At 42.0% G+C, this 20,283-nt stretch overlaps 1 protein-coding gene across 1 annotated transcript in view; it reads right to left on the minus strand.

Annotated features, from left to right (window-relative positions):
* The window catches only part of LOC126234364 (uncharacterized), a 93,504-nt gene that overhangs the window by 2,653 nt on the left and 70,568 nt on the right, over window positions 1–20,283 (minus strand). The window contains exon 7 of the mRNA XM_049943052.1: window positions 13,770–13,823. Within this exon, the coding sequence (XP_049799009.1) occupies window positions 13,770–13,823 (54 nt within the window). The remainder of the gene's footprint in view (window positions 1–13,769; window positions 13,824–20,283) is intronic.

A 20,283-nucleotide genomic window follows, 5' to 3' on the forward strand; every position in this document is an offset into this window, starting at 1 on the left:
TTTTATAATTTTGCTGTAACGTGAATAACTATGGGACAATTTGTTATAGTTTTACTGTAATATGACTATATATGCTGGGTGATGGGTCATGTAGTCTCCACTGCACCATTACATCAGTTAGCATTATCATCAGACGATGACAAGCTGCTGGGTGACACTCTAGCATGAAGTCACTATAGTGTGTGACTGGCTCTGATATTGGCTTTGATTGAACCAACACACGTTCTTGACAAATAATACAGACAATTTTGGTATGGGAGTAAACAGCATCATTCCCATATCTAAACTGACAGTATTGTTGTCAAAAACTTCATTTAGTTTGCTACAGAAGTCGAACTATTCTCATTGATGAACGTGAAGAATATCAGAATCCAATAAGCTCAGACTGTTTAGGGTTCCAGAGCATAGAATACAGACGAATGAGTGATTGATGAATCTTGTCTGTGAGAAGCTAGGGCTGGTAGGTGACACTGTATGTCACTGACAGAAGTCAGAGAGTGGGACATAACACGCTACGATCTACAAAGCCTGGACCTGTAGTAACGAAGTTTGTGTCCCAAAGCAAAACATCTGAAATCTTCAGAGAGAAGAAACTCCAAAAGTCACACCTGGTGGATATGAGAGGATCTCATCTCTCAAAGATAAACATTTTGTACAATGCAATTTAGAGATACGGGCCACAAAACGTACAGGCAAATTTTCCGAAAATGGAAAAAAGATCAGTTAGTACCGCAAACAAACTCGAAAGGCTCTGATTTAGGACATAAGAACATGTAAACTCGTTCTGCTAGAAGTTTGTATGTTTACATGGTTGTAGTAGATATTAGTTAGCCATACCTTAACTAATGTGTTAATTTTGTTTTGAACATATGTATCTAAATGACTACTCTGCATCTAAAACCAGGCAGAGGGTTCTTCAGATCACCTTCAGACTATTTATCTACTGGTGCACTCTGTAACCGAGTATGGGAAAAAGGAACACTTAAATCTTTCTATACATATCTTATTTCTCTGATTTTGATGTGATGATCATTTCTCCCTATGTGGGTTGACGACAAAAAAATATTTTTACGTTCAGAGAAGAAAGTTAACAACTGAAATTTCGTGAAAATATCACCACAACAAAGAATGCCTATGGTTTAATTACTGCCATCCCGACTAGCTTATCAAGACCTGGCTCAAAGCAAGTATTCCCTAAAGTTTGTTAATGCTAAATGGCTATAGTTTTATAAGACATGACAGACGTAACAGATTTGGGGTTGGGGTATGGGAATAAATATGCTCTAATTTATCACCTACTTTGCTACACAACTCTTACAGTAATAAAGATAAACAAATGGAATATATGTTTATAGAGATCAAATCCTTCAATCGAAAGTGTGTGATAGGAATCTTCTACACACTTCCTACTGTAGGATGGTTGACCTGCTTCGAAACTGCACTTTCATGTCTCGAGTAGACATGTGAGCATATCATTATAGCTGGTGATACTAACACAATTTTTTTACAAGAACCTCGTTCCAGTGTGCAATTTAAGCAGATGCTTTCTTCTTCAAATGTATCGCTTCTTCAGCTTGCTCTCAGACATCATATGAACAGTAGTCACACTTTCATAGATATATTTGCATAAAAATCCTCAAAGAGAGTAATTTATACCTTTAAAATATCTGTGCCTGGCATGCCCTCCCATGACCTAGTTTTTAAGCCTTACTCATTAGAATGTCCCAGAAAGAAAGCGCGACTGAGTTCATGCCGAGACTTCCAAAGCCATAAACCATCTGAACCTGCTACTTAGGCGCTGAAAACACAAGGGTGCTTCAAATGAAAACCTTAAAAGTACTATAACAGTTAAATTGTAAAAATGAACAAAAAATTTACATTTCATTTTTCGACGTGATGTCCCTGATGTTGAATGCACGTATTCCACGACTTCAGAAATGCGTAGATACCATGACGAAAGAATTCTTTTGTTCATGTGTGTAGCCAGTGCACTGTGGTTTTCACCTCTTGGTCACTTCTGAACTGTATGTCTCCAACTGCTTTTTTGAGTGTACTGGGCAGATGAATGTCACTAGTCTCAACAGTCTTACGGGCGTTCTCATGTTGTGGCAGTACTTCTGACGACAGAAGTACTCACCGTTTACTCCTGATTGCATGACTATGTTGGTTTTTCAGCATGTTTGAATAAGAAGTGCTGGTTACTATCGTTCCCCTATCCATGTAATGCTCTGCTGTATAATTACTCCATTTGCGTCCCAGAGGAGAATGAGCATGGCTTTTCCAACAGACAGTTTCGTGTGGAATTTATTAGGTTTTCGCGATCAGCTGTGATGCCATTCCCTGCTTGACCTTTTCATTCCAGAATAGTGATGGTGGTCCCAACTCTTATCGGCAGCAACAATTTTTCCCAGTTCTGCATCACTTGCTATGTGGGAATAATGCAAAATTTCTTCACAGGCATCGATGTGATGGTCTTTCAATTATGCATCACCTGACACCGGTACACATTTTTCAGACAGGTTATCGGAGTGCAGTTCATCCTGAACAACATCCTACGCTGACGGTGCATGTTGACAGTGGTGTGGCCATATTGTTGAGGCCGATACTACATTATCTTGCGTTTGTTGCATCACTCCTACCATATGTCCGTCGCTTTCTGGACCTCCAGGAACACTACTGCCCCATCACACAACTCTCCGATATTTTATGTGACTTTAAGGTTATCATTTGAATCGCTCTTGTAGTTTGGAGTCGTCTTCTATTTGCTTATCAGACCTGAAAGAGAAACTTCATGGATTTACTGACAAACGTACCCCCCCAAAGACCGGGAAAATAGGAAGGCAACCTGCGTATTTGATAACTGGTCGATTAAAACAGCTTATGAATCTCAGAAACGCTGCACATATGGCATACAAATTATGCAATACATATGAAAATCACATTGATTATAGGCAGATGCGAAACAGAGTCAGTCCAGATACGACAAATGCAAAACTCTGGCATGCCCGTACATTAACCTACAACATAAATACACTAGGTGTCCTATGGAAGAAACCTAGAGTTGATCTTATTGTCCCAGCTGAAAAACTGAAACGGTACTTCGTATTATGTACAACCACAACTGAACTGCCAACTAAGCAGAACCTCACTGATTACTTGATGGGGATAAAGTCCGCGGCTCGTGGTCTTGCGGTAGCGTTCTCACTTGCCGTGCACGGGGTCCCGGGTTCGATTCCCGGCGGGGTCAGGGATATTCTCTGCCTCGAGATGACTGGGTGTCTGGTATGTCTTTCATCATCATTTCATCCTCATTCACTCACAAGTCGCCGTAGTAGCGTTAAAGAACTTGTGGAGCGGCGGCCGAACCGCCCCGCGAGGGGTCTCCCAGCCACCAATTCCATACGCTCATTATTATTATTATGGGAATAAACGACTGTAACCACGGAAAACTCTATCCAAAGCACGTTATTTGCGACATCGACAATAACGTCTTCATGCTTATTACATCAGCATCTACTGGACAGTCAAAATGATAGAGTTTATTATTGGCTCTGTCCACTATAGCAAATATCTTCAGCCACTCTTTAACCACTAGTGTTCTCCCTGAGGCCTCGAAACATGTATTACTTAAGGTGCTACAATCTTTTCATTATATGTCAATGGTGTGTCATAAATTTCGTATTACTGCTAACACCACATGTAAGCTGATGACCTCCTATTGCATCAAAGCACAAAACCAAAGTACCTAAAGACAGCTATCGAGAATCTCAGTAGTGATCTGTGTACACTACCAAAATGGGCCCAGAATATAGGGTTAAAGCTCAACCTATCCAAACCCCAAGCAGTACCGGTTGATTATTCTACGTTCATTAGCCAGAGATACAGGGTATCCTTACCATCTTTAATCCTAAATGGGACATTCATCAACCTATCCTGTCCGCAAAAAGACTTCGAATAACAAAAGATGAAAATCCAAACTGGATTAATGCGCAAGAAGGTATCAGCATCTCTCTCTGCCCTACAAAAGTACAAAAAGCTCTTTCGTCTTGACCCGAAAAAGAAAATTGTATAAACACTTATACTTTCAATGATTGATTACAGCAATATTATCCTGCAAGGTCTCTCAGGAATTCTTCCTGCCCCTGGAACTGGTTATGTATGTCACTGTTTGACATACCTGTCATATTCGACTCTTTGATCATACAGGGTGGCGCACGATAAGTCACCCGATTGAATTTTGATCCTTCAAGTATACTATTGGGACATTAGCGTTCAAATTTTACGGTCAATTTCGTGCAGTTCGTAGAAATTACGTCAGATGTCGTTGCGAGTTTATCGCTTCCGTTGTGAGTCCGCCCTATCAGTTTGCCGCGATGGCGGACGAAGGACGGTTGACCGTCGAACAAAAGACGAAGACTGTGTTACTTTTCGCGGCGGCAAACAGCGTTACATTGACACAAGGATCCGTTCTCATTTCGGCACACGGTGGGCTCCAGCCCACAGACAATACTCAGATTACATAAAAAATTCGAAGGTACTGCATCTGTTCTGGAGTGTCAGCGGGCACATGCACGTATCGTACGTTCGCCGCAAAACATTGGAGCAGTTCGAGTGGCTTTGACTCGTAGTCCGAGCAAATCAACAAGAAGAGCCAGGGCCGAATTGGGAATTTCACGCCGATCTGTACAAAGAATTATTCAACCCGACCTTCGCTTGCATCCATGCGACTGCGGCGCATAGGCTTACTGCGAGAGATAAGGAGCGGAGACTGCAGTTTGCAAGGTGGGCAATCGAGCAAGACCAAGAGGCAGTGCTACACAACACAAGGTTTTCTGACGAAGCTTACTTTTACGTAACGGTGTTGTGAACAAACAGAACGTTCGATTTAGGGCAAGTGAACCTCCGCGAATAATCCACACGGAAGACACCTACGGGGAGAAAGTGTGCGTGTAGGTCGCGATATCAAGGCCACGGAATCGTCGGTCCGTTCTTTTTCGATGCTACAGTAACCGGTGAACGCTATTTACACATGCGGCGAAACCAGTTCTTTCCTCAACTCACGGCCTCATGTCTTCCACTGCAGACACAATGGTTCTTTCTGCATGGAGCGCTCCCCATACTTCCAACGTTTTGTTTGATTTCCTACGCGAGAAACTTGGTTAAGGTTTTGTCCAACACATTTCCAGAACGTTATGCAGGAGGAGGAATGTGGCCGCCCCACAGTCCGGACATTAACCCATGTGACTTATTCCTTTCGGGGTTCCATAAAGAGAAGGTGTACCACAGAAAACCCGAAAATGCAGTGCAACTTAGGACCATCATTGTGGAGTTATTCAACGCCATTCAAGAATATTTGTAACGGAGAGTCAACACAAATGCACGTGTGAGACTTGAAGAAGTTGCAAACTAAAACGGCAGTCATTTTGAATATGTGATTCATTAGGTTGTATTTCCAAGCTGTATTCCATACTTCTGCATCAATAAATTACAAATCACGTCAACAACAAATGTGTAATGCATGATCACTTATCGTGCGCCACCCTGTATTTCACCAACACAATCGCTGCTACCCTGACTGCATACAGAGACGTGCAGATATCTTTGCTATTATCTTACCAAAGTAAAAGTTGTTCCTCACATCTTTCCTCGACCTTAACCCTGTTGTCTGAACAACACGGGATAAGCACCCATTACCGCCAGAGCAAAATCCTTTCTGTCCCACTCCATCGCCCAGCCACTTTCTCGAAGTACTTCTCAGCAGAGGGGACGTGACTCGGGAATAACCTACCGCATTGTATCAGACTTGGATAATATCCACATCTTCGGAAAACATTTAATGAAGTATCTAATGAAGCAACAATAAGGATTACCGTTGTGCTTGTACACATTCAGTACGCCTGTACAGAGTTCTTTTCATTCAGATCTCCATCATTTGCCAGTATTCGTAGGTGGTGCAGTCTCATTAAATTTTGTTCCCCCAGAACTCGCTTTATGAGAAAGCATGTTTTTCTGCACCTATAAATTCTTATTTATATTTACCACTTTTATTATTGTCATTATTGTCTTTATTATTATTACTATTATCAGTATTACTGGCAACAACAACAGTAGGAGAAGTATTGCCAACATTAAGTGTATTACTTGACAGCCAGTGCTATTTATACTCATTGTTTCTACAGACAGTCAATTTATTTTACACTGAAGCGCCAAGGAACTGGTATAGGGATGCGTATTAAAATACAGAGATACGTTAACAGGCAGAATACAGGGCTGCGGTCGGCAACGCCTATATAAGGCAACAAGTGACTGGCGCAGTTGTTAGGTCAGTTACTGCTGCCACAATAGCAGGTTATCAAGATTTAAGTGAGTTTGAACGTGGTGTTATAGTCGGCGCACGAGCGATGGGACCAAGCATCTCGGAGGTAGCGATGAAGTGGGGATTTTCCCGTACGAGCACTCATGAGTGTACCGTCAATATCATGGAACCTGGTAAAACAACAAATCTCCAACATCGCTGCCACCAGAAAAGGATTTGGCAAGAATGAGAACAGCGAGGACTGAAGAGAATCGGTCAACGTGACAAAAGTGCAACTCTTCCACAAATTGCTGCAGATTTCAATGCAAGGCCATCAACAAGTGTCAGCGTGCGAACCATTCAATGAAGCATCATCGATATGAGGTTTCGGAGCCGAAGGATCACTCGTGTACCCTTGATGACGGCACAACACAAACCTTTACGCCTCGCCTGAGCCCGTCAACACAGACATTGGACTGTTGATGACTGGAAACAGGTTGCCTGATCCGACGAGTCGCGTTTCAAATTGTATCGAGCAGATGGATGTATACGGGTATGGAGACAACCTCACGAAACCATGGACCTTGCATCTCAGTAGGGAACTGTAAAACTGGTGGAGGCCCTTTAATGGCGTGGGGCGTGTGCAGTTGGAGTCATATGGGCCCCTGATACGTCTAGATACTACTCTGACAGGTGAGATGTCACTAAGCATCCTGTCTGATCACCTGCATCCATTCACGTCCATTCTGCATTCCGACATGTTTGGGCACTTCCAGGAGGACAGTGCGACACCCCACACGTCCAGAATTTCTACAGAGTGGCTCCAGAAACACTTCCGCTGGTCACCAAACCCCGTAGAAATGGACATTATTGAGCATATCTGGGATGCATTGCAACGTGCTGTTCGGAAGGGGTCTCCACCCCCTCGCTCTCTTACGGATTTATGGACAGCGCTGCAGGATTCAGGGTGTCAGCTCCCTCCAGCACTATTTCAGACGTTACTCGAGTCCATGCCGCGTCGTGTTGCATCACTTCTGCGTGCTCGCGGGGGGCCCTACACGATATTAGGTAGGTGTACGAGTTTCTTTGGCTCTTCAGTGCAGTACTAACTGTCATATTAAAATTTTTTATCTTAGCTAACTAAGACGTAAAAAGAGTGTATATGTGATACCTGCTCCAATGCAAGTGAGAGCCTTGTGGGCCTAGTCAGAGTCGGATTGATAATTAGGGAAATAAACACTATATTTTGAGCTACATTCCTGAGTATTTGTTCTACTTTACTCTAATCAGGACGTGCTCTAACTCCCTCAGCAGACATATTATTTTATCTCCTTCACACATTGCCTAGATTATATCATATAATAGCATTCAGATTAATGAGTGATCTGCATCCAGAGAAACATGTGTATCAGGTTTCTAAAAAGTCATACAAGTTCAGACTTGGCAAAGCTGCTGACAAATCATACAACTGCTCTCCTTGCATCAAACTCCCACGATTCATTTACACAACTCAGTTAATTTGTATACTTTCGAATACGGTCAGGGTGCTAGCTACATACTAAGTGGCTGTCTCATGTTAATGGGAGGCGAAATACAACACTGTGACTCGACGTAACACTTCAGTGGCCTTTAAAACACTGTACTGTAGCTGGGGGAGTGAAATTTATGTATTGGGGAGGTGGGTAATGCTGTGTGCACGCACGTGATGTGAAGTTTTCCGATTACGCAGAACTTTTACAGACTAAACTTCATACCATACTACTGGTTACAGAGCATTTCGCTCCTGCATTTGCGCAAGCAGGACGTTTGTCGTCATGTGTCTGCCCTGCAGATGTATAACCTTCAGGCAACGGTTAGCATCATAGTAGATACATCCCTACTGCTGTAAGATATCAGTGTGCTGCCTCGCGCAATTACACAATCATAAATAATCCTTGTAACAGAAGTAACTTTTGTAGCGATGCACGGTTGCTACACTGTGTCCAAAAATCTTGAGAAGTAAACAAAAGGGTTTTTTCGAAAAGGAGAGGTCTCTAAGTTTCCAAAATCTATAAATATTTTCACACGTGTACTCGGAAGAAGACTTGAAGTATCAACTAGGGTCAAAATGTCATTTTCTTCACGAATACCATGCTTTCATTGTTTGCTATTTTCATTTCCACTAATGTCTTTATGTTGAATAATATTTTTGCAGCTTCTTATAAAAGAAACAATTCATCGAGCATAAATTAAAACACTGGAGGAAGAAGGCAAACTGGTTTCCAGTGTCTTGTCGTCGATGAAGTAAGCAGCGGTGGAACTGGAGTGGGGATTGTTGCGAAAGAATCCGCCTGTGCCCTTAAGGAACCGTCCTCATGCTTGCCTAAGGCAATTTAGAGAAATCATGTTAAACCGAAATGTGAAAGGGCGGAAGGGAATGTGGATTATTGTCTCGAAGCGAACGTGTCCCTTCACTCGATAAATTACAAGAACTCAGTACTGTACCAGAAAATGTAGATCAAATTAAAAACAGTCACCAGGAGTTCTCTATTTTGAAGGATACCTGCGGAAAATGTCGCCAGTAGACACACAGTTGCCTGATTACTTACTCGTCTGAATAAATTATGGAGAATGGTTGCAACGTAGTGTCTACATGATGATGAAGATGTTTGGTTTGTGGGGGGCTCAACTGCGTGGTTATCAGAGCCAGTACAAATTCCCAACGGTCGCTCAGTCCAATCTCGCCACGTTCATAAAAGATGATAAAACGATGAGGACAACATAAACATCCAGTCATCTCGAGGCAGGTGAAATCCGGGACCCCGAACTCAGGAAGAGAGAACGCCACCGCCAGACCACTTTTTTTTCATTTTGTTCGATATTGTTCGTTGCATTTGGTCTGGGCGGACGTCACAAGACATCCGTTCAAGTTGATCGCTGATCTTTGACTCAGTTTTTTTATTACACAGAGCATGCAGCCCTCTGACCGAACACGCTGAGCTACCGTGCCGGCAGACCACGAGCTGCGGACGTTGTGTCTACACGCACAGTGGTTGAGGCATTGTACGCGCTTTCGGGCGCACATCGGTTCATATCTCCGTCCAGTCATTTACAATTAAGTTTCTTTGGTAGTCCTAAATCGCTTAAGGTGAATGACAGGAAGGCTACTTCATAAAGAGTTACCAGTCATCCATGTCTGAGAGTATGTCACCGCACAGGATAATCTAAACAGTCTTGCAGTTCTACACACAAACCGTGTATGTTCACTGGAAGTTCTTTGGAGGCTTTACTATTCATTTAGTCTTCTCAGAGAGATTGCAACACTACAATGGCACCTCGTGTATTTTACAGACACTTTATTCAATGACTTTAAATCCATTTTTTTTTGTAACTATGTGTACTTAGCAGTCTCGTCAGGATTTAGTGTTTATGAAACTGTTATATGATGCTAGAAGAAAAGGTAGTAATTAATTATGTCAAAGGTTTGTAGTACACGCGCTGGTGATGTCAGGGAAATCTATAGTCAACGGAGACCAAAGAACATCTTTTAACGTAGCAATAGCATCGTTGGCACGGCGCTGGTGATGTCAGGGAAATCTATAGTCAACGGAGACCAAAGAACATCTTTTAACGTAGCAATAGCATCGTTGGCACGGCGTGCGCAGTCGTAGTAGGGAAGGCGAATTAGAGTGTTGTGAATCATCTCTGGTGGAATACTAACGTGAAGTGTTGGCGCGCTAATGCCAAATGGACAGTTCTCTGGAGTCGGGTTCGTAAAATGTGGGAAGGCAAAATATGTAAATGAGTGAGCACGTGTATGAGCGCAGTACATGGTTATAACAAGATCTGATAATTAAAGAAGATTATTGTGTCGCCCACATTTATTCAAGTTGCCTGCTAACAGAAGAGCCGTATGACAATAACAGATACCATAAAAAGCGTTTTATCGCACCAGCAATAACACATTGTAATGTAAGATCAAACCAGTTACCTTGTAATTCAGAATAAGGCTTGCCGGTGTAGTTAATTTTTTTAACATTGTAATATAGTTTAGTCAAATCATAAACATAGTGACTGAAGCTAATTGACCCAAGTAATTAACCATCAGCATGGTTCCATCCTCTTAAGAAAACTTTCGAGAAAATCACAAGTTAAAGGAGTAATTGAAAGAAGATAACGTCAATAAATTTTGCAGTTAACATTCATTCATATAATTATTGGATTCAGAGGCAGTAGTAATTATAGTTCTTCTTGCAGTGTTGCACTACTGCTATAGACAATATGTTGTTGTTGTGGTCTTCAGTCCTGAGACTGGTTTGATGCAGCTCTCCATGCTACTCTATCCTGTGCAAGTTTCTTCAACTCCCAGTACTTACTGCAACCTACATCCTTCTGAATCTGCTTAGTGTATTCATCTCTTGGTCTCCCTCTACGATTTTTACCCTCCATGCTGCCCTCGAGTACTAAATTGGTGATCCCTTGATGCCTCAGAACATGTCCAACCAACAGATCCCTCCTTCTAGTCAAGTTGTGCCACAAACCCATCTTCTCCCCAATCCTATTCAATACCTCCTCATTAGTTACGTGATCCACCCATCTAATCTTCAGCATTCTTCTGTAGCACTACATTTCGAAAGCTTCTATTCTCTTCTTGGCCAAACTATTTACCGTCCATGTTTCACTTCCATACATGGCTACACTCCATACAAATACTATCAGAAACGACTCCCTGACACTTAAATCTATACTCAACGTTAACAAATTTCTCTTCTTCAGAAACGCTTTCCTTGCCATTGCCAGTATACATTTTATATCCTCTCTACTTAGACCATCATCAGTTATTTTGCTCCCCAAACAGCAAAACTCATTTACCACTTTAAGTGTCTCATTTTCTAAATTAATTCTCTCAGCATCACCCGACTTAATTTGACTATATTCCATTATCCTCGTTTTGCTTCTTATATCCTCCTTTCAAGACACTGTCCATTCCGTTCAGCTGCTCTTCCAGGTCCTTTGCTGTCTCTGACAGAATTACAGTGTCATCGGTGAACCTCAATGGTTTTATTTCTTCTCCATGGATTTTAATACCTACTCCGAATTTTTCTTTTGTTTACTTTACTGCTTGCTCAATATACAGATTGAATAACATCGGGGAGAGGCTACAACCCTGTCTCACTCCCTTCCCAACCACTGCTTCCCTTTCATGCCCCTCTACTCTTATAACTGCCATCTGGTTTCTGTATAAATTATAAATGGCCTTTCGCTCTCTGTGTTTTACCCATGCCACATTTTGAATTTGAATAAGTCAAACCGAAAGTTAGTCAAACGCGATTTATATTTCATTGACAAAAGTATGTTAACGCTTTTGTAGCCACAGTAATTTTATGTTCTGTTTCACAATTAATTGGATGTGCTTATATCTTCGTAACGTTGACATTGCCAAAACATTTTTGCTGTACATGAAATCATTTACGATTTTAATTTGAGAAGTAGCTATTAAGGAACAGCATTTAATGCTTTTGCAAAGTTTCAAACAGAGAGCATTCCCGTGAGTTCTGTAATTCAGTAAACTTTAAACAAAACTTTGCTGATCATTACCTGTAATTGTTGTTCATAACTATAAATAATATCAGTGTATTTATCAAATTAAAATAATTTTGTTCATATTACACGTGGGTTTAACAGCGAAGTTCCTGCGAGTGTATTTTGTTCAGTTGCTGCATTGTTAACAGTCGCAGTTATCACGTGATTTCTAACTCACGTCAGTCATTACCCAAATTTAGCTTTTGCTCGTTTTTGTGATGGCTACCATAATTTTCTGCAATCTAAATCTATTCAATCATTACATTATTCAAAATTATTACTATTTACAGTGAATAATTAACTAATTAACATTTCTATATTTCGATCGTTCTTGTACTTAATAGAAACCTGTGCGGTAACGATAGGGATATAAATATCTGTATTTGTTCGTTACAAAATCTTCTTCGGACATAATTGCCAACATTCATGTACATGCGTTATAAAATCTTTTATACATCGGAGAGGAAAGGAACGTTATAGATCCTTCGAGCGTTATAGAGTGCGGAAATAAACAGCACAAATTTCATCTGGTGGATGGGCCATTAGTGCACCATGATTAAATATTAAGCACTAACTTCAGGATCCAACTGGCGTATTTCAAAAGGAAAGTCTTAGTTAAAAGTGTAGACGTAGCTACTGAGTTTAGCATTTAGTGATTACTAGTTGTAGTGGCAAAGAGAAGTGATGCACTGAAACACTAACGTAAAACAAGACATACGTTTATAGGTGACGTTTCGTCATCTTTTGCTCGAATTCACACTGATTTCTTTGCCGTTTCTGTTCATTGTTATCATTGTGCACGCAATATTGCGGTGTTTCGCGAAGTGGGAGCTGGTTAGCTGCAGCTAGTGGTGTAACCAATCGTCCCACCTCTGATGAGTGGGGGCCAGCGACATAAACATCTCTTTAGTTGCCATCCACAGCATGCTAGTCATTTGTCCGAGAACTTCGTGGGTGAGTTTTTGCTGACGCAACATCGTGACCATTAGACTTTATCGTTGGAAAGAGCGGGGGTAAACGATTGGATTTTTGGAAGGTAGCGTGCAGCGGACTCTTGCAGCTGCCGTCTGCCTTTCAGAGATCGTTGCTGAATTGGGCAATGTTGCTGCGTTTTTACGAAAGCAGTTTTCGTTTTCACAAAGTTCAGTGGTTTTTTAATGTCGCGGCCACGAGAGTTTACTTATTATATTTAATTTGGATTCGTATTCTGGATATGGATTCTCGAGGTAGCACATGTCTCATGGACAAGTGCTACCAGTTGTAACTGTGTAAGCCGTCAAGACAGTGACAACTATCCCTCCAACCGTTTTACCCCACATTAACGTAATTCTAAATTGGTTATCGATAAATAGACTTTGTATTAGTTGAAATACGGTACTTGTGGGCCCACGTGGTAACGACTAGGTTTTGTTTCCTCGAGAATCCGATAACCCATTTGCTGAACTATAGCATCGCCAATTTGCTTTGAGAATATATATGCAATTACTGAGATTGTCTTTTTTATGAGTACTAATGATGAAGATACTTCTAAACTGATCGAATGAAATAAATGTATATTTTAAACAGTGATAATGTGTTCCTTTCTACCCAATATTATCGTGTATTTACAAGCGCACTAAGAGGTCAGAAAGTGTGCTGTGTTTAGGTATTGGAACTAGTGCCTGATGAAATTCATTGCTATGATAATACAAGTTGTCACATGATTAGACTAGGTACTAATAGGGTTCTTATAATACTTCATTGCTTCCGTATCACATTATACTTTGGCCTAGTTTAATTAGAATCAGTATTAGAGTCACAGAGCTTGAATAATCCATGCAACACTCTATTATGCCCTCCACCCAATGTTATACAAATACTACAAAAGCACGATTCGAAGCATTACGGTCAGTGTTAAAAGAGAGGGACTAACCTTCATTCTCTGTTGTAGTCTCCGAATGTCTCACCACGCTGTCATCGGCTGAAGCTGTAAAAAAGAAGAGCCAATAATAAATTTAATACACTGACACATATAAGAATGGTTTTCGATAGAGCTCTAAATTTTAATTAAACGAATTTGGGTTACTGATGAAACTGTTCGTTCTGAATTGAAAAAGAAAAATTGAAGCTGATTAGCTAAAGTTCTGGCATGATGTCTGCATTTTTTCTTTTGCTTTCTCATCGAAAGTTCATACATGCGCTATGATCCACATGACTACAGAAATATGCTGGATACATCAGCTCACTTTTGACGCTCGATGGCAGTTACAGGATTGTTCTCATAAGAATCAAGTATACAATCCGACGTCGCAAGCAGAAGATGGAGAGATAGAACGGGTAATTCAGTACGCAAAGGGAGACGAAAATCTAATAGTAATGGGGTCTGCAATGCGTTCGTAGGGGAGTAAGTACAGAAACGAATTACGGAAAAATATGGGCTTGGTAAGAGGAGTGATACAGGAGAAAGACTAACTGATTTCTGCAATAAATTTCAGCTAGTAGTAGCCAACATTCTGTTCGAGAATCGAAGGGGAGAAAGTATACTTTGAAAGGACCAGACATAAAGGGGCACATAAAAAGTATACTAGCACAGACAAAGGGGACATGCCGACCAAGGGAAATCCATCGGTATGAAACATAGCCCTTCATTTGAAGAAGAAATTTCTGAGAATCAACGTTTAGAGCACAGCATTGTATGGTAGTGAAATTTGGATTGCGGGGAAACCGAAACGAAAGAGAATCGGAGCATGTGAGATGTGGTGCTACAAAATAACGTTGAGAATGAGCTGAATTGATAAAATAATGAATGAGGAGGCTCTGCGCAGAATCGGCGAGGAAAAGAAAATATGGAAGATAGTGTCAAGAAAAAGTTAAAGGACGATAGGACATTTGTTAAGGCCTCAGGGAATAACATCGATGGTTCTAGAGGAAGCTGTAGAGGGTAAAATCCGTAGAGAAAGACAGAGATTGGAATATAACCAGCAAACAACTGAGGATGTAGGTTACAATTGCTACTCTGAGATGAAAAGGAAAATGCTGGCAACGAAGGGGAATTCCTGGCGAACCGCTTCAAACCAGTTAGAAAACTGATGATTAAAAAAAATTACGACAGTTATAATCTTTTGAAGAAGGGCAATATGTCCCTGAAATCGACAACGAAATAAAATTTATTTTGTGCAACTGGTGGCTTATGTAAGACGTAGGTTTCATGTTGTAAGCACGTTTCCTGCTACGCAGCTGTTTCCACATATTTGATAGACGTTTCTCACTATCATTGGGCATACGCAACATTAACCCTGAAGAATAATTGAGCATATTACATTCATTAGAATGGTGCTTAAAACAAAATAGTTTTTCTTTTACGGAGAACTATTACAAGAAATCAGATTGTCGGACAAACGACTCATCGCTAATAGCTTGCTAGCACAAATTTCCTGTACAAGTGATGATCTGAATTTCCTAGAACTGAACCACTGGAAAAACATATAATGTATTGGTAGATATATATTGAAGCCATCTTTCGTATGTGAAAAAGTGTCTGTTTGGTACCTCCCGAAGTTCTTGGATATTATGGGCCAGTGGCGGCATGAGATGAAGACCAGTATCGAGTTAGGAGGTTCCACCTTTAATTTCCTAGATATCAATCTGCAGATACAAAGCAGGAAACACAAATCTAAAATTTACAGTAAATTCTCCTGTACTGACACTTTTGAAGCAGCTTCCTCTCCACATGCAGTGGCTTACAAACATGCTGCATTACACCACACGAAAGCCTTTTTCCTTTCTAACCCCGTATCCCAAGGAGACTATGGCCAGGAACATATCAAAACAAAAACAATAGCTACAAGCACTGAACGGAAATCCCAGATTACTGACAACATTCTGAATAAAAGACAAGAATCAAGCCTGATTCCTACGGTACCCAGTGATACTGACATACCAAAACGAAAATGGTGCGATTTACTTTTTATACGTAATATTTCTGATACGACAAAAAACTACTTTAAGGAAAAATATTTGTGCTTTTATGTGTCCCACGGACATTAGGTAGATGTTTTTCAGTTCAAAGTTAAATACCCTACCATCGTTTAAAGTGGGGTTTATAAAATGACACGCCAAGAGTGTGATATATGACAGACTAGGCGGTCAGTCTGTAGCATGCTCGAGGAACCCCACAGGAGCTGGAAATTAAGGAATCTTCATCCATTGTTAAAGATAACGTTGGTCAACAACACAAGAATTTAATAAATGTAGAAATCCTAGACATAGGAGGAAAGGGTGAAAAGTTATCTCAGAAAGTAAAAAACAGATGCGTGTATCCCGGCACTTATTACTGAAGGAGTACACTCATTTCAATTATTCAATCCTTTTATTCAACGGTGCAAATTTTAGAATGTAGATTTAGAAAATGGTAACATCATTAATTAAAAAATACTATCTGCAGTGAACAAATGCTATTCCAGCCTATGTTCGGCAGTAGTGACGCCTGATGAACGTCATTTGGCTGCAGATAATTGATTTCTCTGTTTCGTAGGAAAACTGGTCAACAGAGACCCCTTTCACTGTGGAAGTCCTGAAGCAATATATTGATGAGTGCTTGGGTCCCACCTTTTGAATCAGTAACGTACTGGAAAACGGGCTTAAAATATGAAATCTGTGTCGTACGAAATTAAGTTTTGTGAAACAAAGTGAAACGTGTTTCGTTTACTTCATGAAATACACTCCTGGAAATGGAAAAAAGAATACATTGACACCGGTGTGTCAGACCCACCATACTTGCTCCGGACACTGCGAGAGGGCTGTACAAGCAATGATCACACGCACGGCACAGCGGACACACCAGGAACCGCGGTGTTGGCCGTCGAATGGCGCTAGCTGCGCAGCATTTGTGCACTGCCGCCGTCAGTGTCAGCCAGTTTGCCGTGGCATACGGAGCTCCATCGCAGTCTTTAACACTGGTAGCATGCCGCGACAGCGTGGACGTGAACCGTATGTGCAGTTGACGGACTTTGAGCGAGGGCGTATAGTGGGCATGCGGGAGGCCGGGTGGACGTACCGCCGAATTGCTCAACACGTGGGGCGTGAGGTCTCCACAGTACATCGATGTTGTCGCCAGTGGTCGGCGGAAGGTGCACGTGCCCGTCGACCTGGGACCGGACCGCAGCGACGCACGGATGCACGCCAAGACCGTAGGATCCTACGCAGTGCCGTAGGGGACCGCACCGCCACTTCCCAGCAAATTAGGGACACTGTTGCTCCCGGGGTATCGGCGAGGACCATTCGCAACCGTCTCCATGAAGCTGGGCTACGGTCCCGCACACCGTTAGGCCGTCTTCCGCTCACGCCCCAACATCGTGCAGCCCGCCTCCAGTGGTGTCGCGACAGGCGTGAATGGAGGGACGAATGGAGACGTGTCGTCTTCAGCGATGAGAGTCGCTTCTGCCTTGGTGCCAATGATGGTCGTATGCGTGTTTGGCGCCGTGCAGGTGAGCGCCACAATCAGGACTGCATACGACCGAGGCACACAGGGCCAACACCCGGCATCATGGTGTGGGGAGCGATCTCCTACACTGGCCGTACACCACTGGTGATCGTCGAGGGGACACTGAATAGTGCACGGTACATCCAAACCGTCATCGAACCCATCGTTCTACCATTCCTAGACCGGCAAGGGAACTTGCTGTTCCAACAGGACAATGCACGTCCGCATGTATCCCGTGCCACCCAACGTGCTCTAGAAGGTGTAAGTCAACTACCCTGGCCAGCAAGATCTCCGGATCTGTCCCCCATTGAGCATGTTTGGGACTGGATGAAGCGTCGTCTCACGCGGTCTGCACGTCCAGCACGAACGCTGGTCCAACTGAGGCGCCAGGTGGAAATGGCACGGCAAGCCGTTCCACAGGACTACATCCAGCATCTCTACGATCGTCTCCATGGGAGAATAGCAGCCTGCATTGCTGCGAAAGGTGGATATACACTGTACTAGTGCCGACATTGTGTATGCTCTGTTGCCTGTGTCTATGTGCCTGTGGTTCTGTCAGTGTGATCATGTGATGTATCTGACCCCAGGAATGTGTCAATAAAGTTTCCCCTTCCTGGGACAATGAATTCACGGTGTTCTTATTTCAATTTCCAGGAGTGTATCTACATTTAATCAGAAGTTTTTTTGGAAATTTGTGGTAAGGTCATCGGTCCCTAAGCTTACAAACTACTTAATCTAACTTCAGCTAACTTATGCTAAGGAAAACACACACCCATGCCCAAGGGAGGACTCGAATCTCCGACGGGGGGAGCTGCGCGAACCGTGACAACGCGCCCTAGACCACTCGACTACCCGGCTCAGCGATCAGAAGTTTACAAATTATTTAACAGAAATTATATGTGTGAAAAGGTTTGAGAACTTCTTTCACCCTAGGGGCATTTCATCACTTGTAACTCTAGAATATACAGTACAGTTGCAAATTTGCTCACAGATCTTTCAGGAGAAATCAGGCAGATCTCTTACGAAATGTGGAAGTCGTTTTATGCTAGCAATTTATACTCTCATATTAAGTGGACTGAAGCAACAAGGTGCTGCTACGCAGTATCGACGAGGACAGGAGTATGTGAAAAACACTGACTAGAAGAAGGAACAGGGTGACAAGTCATGTGTTACAACGTGAAAGAATAACTTCCCTGGTTCTAGAGGTAGGTGTTGACCGTAAAAATTATATGGGAGAATATCGAGTAGAGAATACATCATACGGTTAATTGTAGACATTGGGTGCAAGAGGTACTCTGAGATGAAGAGATGAGTACAGGAGACAAGCTGTGACGGCCCGCATCAAGCCAGTCCAAGACTGAAGCCAAAATACCAGACCTTTTCAGGTAATGGCAGTGATATATATAGAAATCGACTTCGATTCTGCAGACAACAATGATATTGTACAATTGCTTGTGAGAGACGCTATTACGCCTAAGAAAGAAGTAACATCAGAAAATTATAATTAAATGGAAGGACACATGTAGGCGATCGACAGTTGCTGCAGGGCCTAACAGTTAAGCCACGGCATGAATAAATATGTTGCAATGTGTAGATATAGACTTAAGTAACAATTACTGTTACATCACTCAGTTCGAGATCTGTCGCTAGATACATTAACAACCGCAATATACTTTAAATGGTGTCACAAATAAAATTAGTTATCGCGAAATCAACCGTCAGTCAGAGAATATTGATGGGCCTCTACGGAAATGCAACTCCCAAAAAAGAAAAAGCCTAAAATGAACACTCGAGTGACTGATTGATGAATAGACCTACTGCTTCTTTACCAAGATGGGCTAACAGAAGAACTATGATTTTCGACACGAGTTCATTTAGTAAGTACGAGAGCATCACGGAAATGTTGACTGAATTATGAAGTGTAGACTCTACAATAGCGTAATTGTACATTATGAAGAGGTCTATTGTTAACATTCATAGTACTTATGTTCCAAGAAGAGGCCAGTAACTGCAAAACGTCCATGAGAGGGAAAGTCGGAAAAATCTGAGCTCATATGCAGTGTTACGTACAGCCGGAAAAAGGAATCATCATTCGAGAACATGACAGGAGAGCGAGAAAAGGATTGTATATCAAATGTACTTTGCTCCGTATAAAGTAAGATAGCTCATATAAGTCTAGGTGTACCCCACATCTACCTCTTACGACTTATCTCCACAGAGAATGTTAAGGTTGATAAGCTGTAGTTTTATCTTGGAATATGGCTGTTGTCTCACATACGTGCCACGTTATTAGGCAACACATTGCGCCAGGACATCATAACGGCAGATTCAAGACCACCATCCTCTCTGAGTCTTAATAGTGTTATATCGTCCAATAATGTATTTGAACATTAAAACTTTTTACGTGATTTTATATTACAGTTAAAAAATAAGACTTATCGTGATGTTAATGCTGTGGTGTAATAATGGTGCTGGCGGTGCGTGAAAATGATTATGATGGAGGTGTAATGGAAAGTATAACTATGCAGTTCCATGGAACATGAGGTGGCGACTGAAAGTCATTGAGCCACAGGGAGGAAAGTTGAAAGGTGCAGTGAGGTGGAATGTTGCAATTAGGACTGGAAAAAAGGGTATATTTCGGGACGAAATTCGTTGTTGGATACTGACAGCTGGTTTATGAAGGAGCAGGGATGTACTGGTACAGCAGGACTCTGGGAATGGTGCTTAGTGCATGGGATACTACGTGCCGGAAATGAGTTTTTCCGAATGTGCTCCAACAAAAGAAGGTGTAAAAAGTCGATGAGGTGGAATAGGATGCGCTTTGGGGAAGGTAGGCGGATGTGGAAGGCGAGGTGGAGTGCAAGCATTTGCCCGATTTGAAGGGGTATGTGGAATTTAGAGAAGGTGGAGATCCAGGCAGTGTTAGCATAAGCTAGGATGCGAAGAATGAGTAATTTACAGGTGA

This window comes from Schistocerca nitens, chromosome 2 (assembly GCF_023898315.1).
Source record: "Schistocerca nitens isolate TAMUIC-IGC-003100 chromosome 2, iqSchNite1.1, whole genome shotgun sequence".
NCBI lineage: Eukaryota > Metazoa > Arthropoda > Insecta > Orthoptera > Acrididae > Schistocerca > Schistocerca nitens.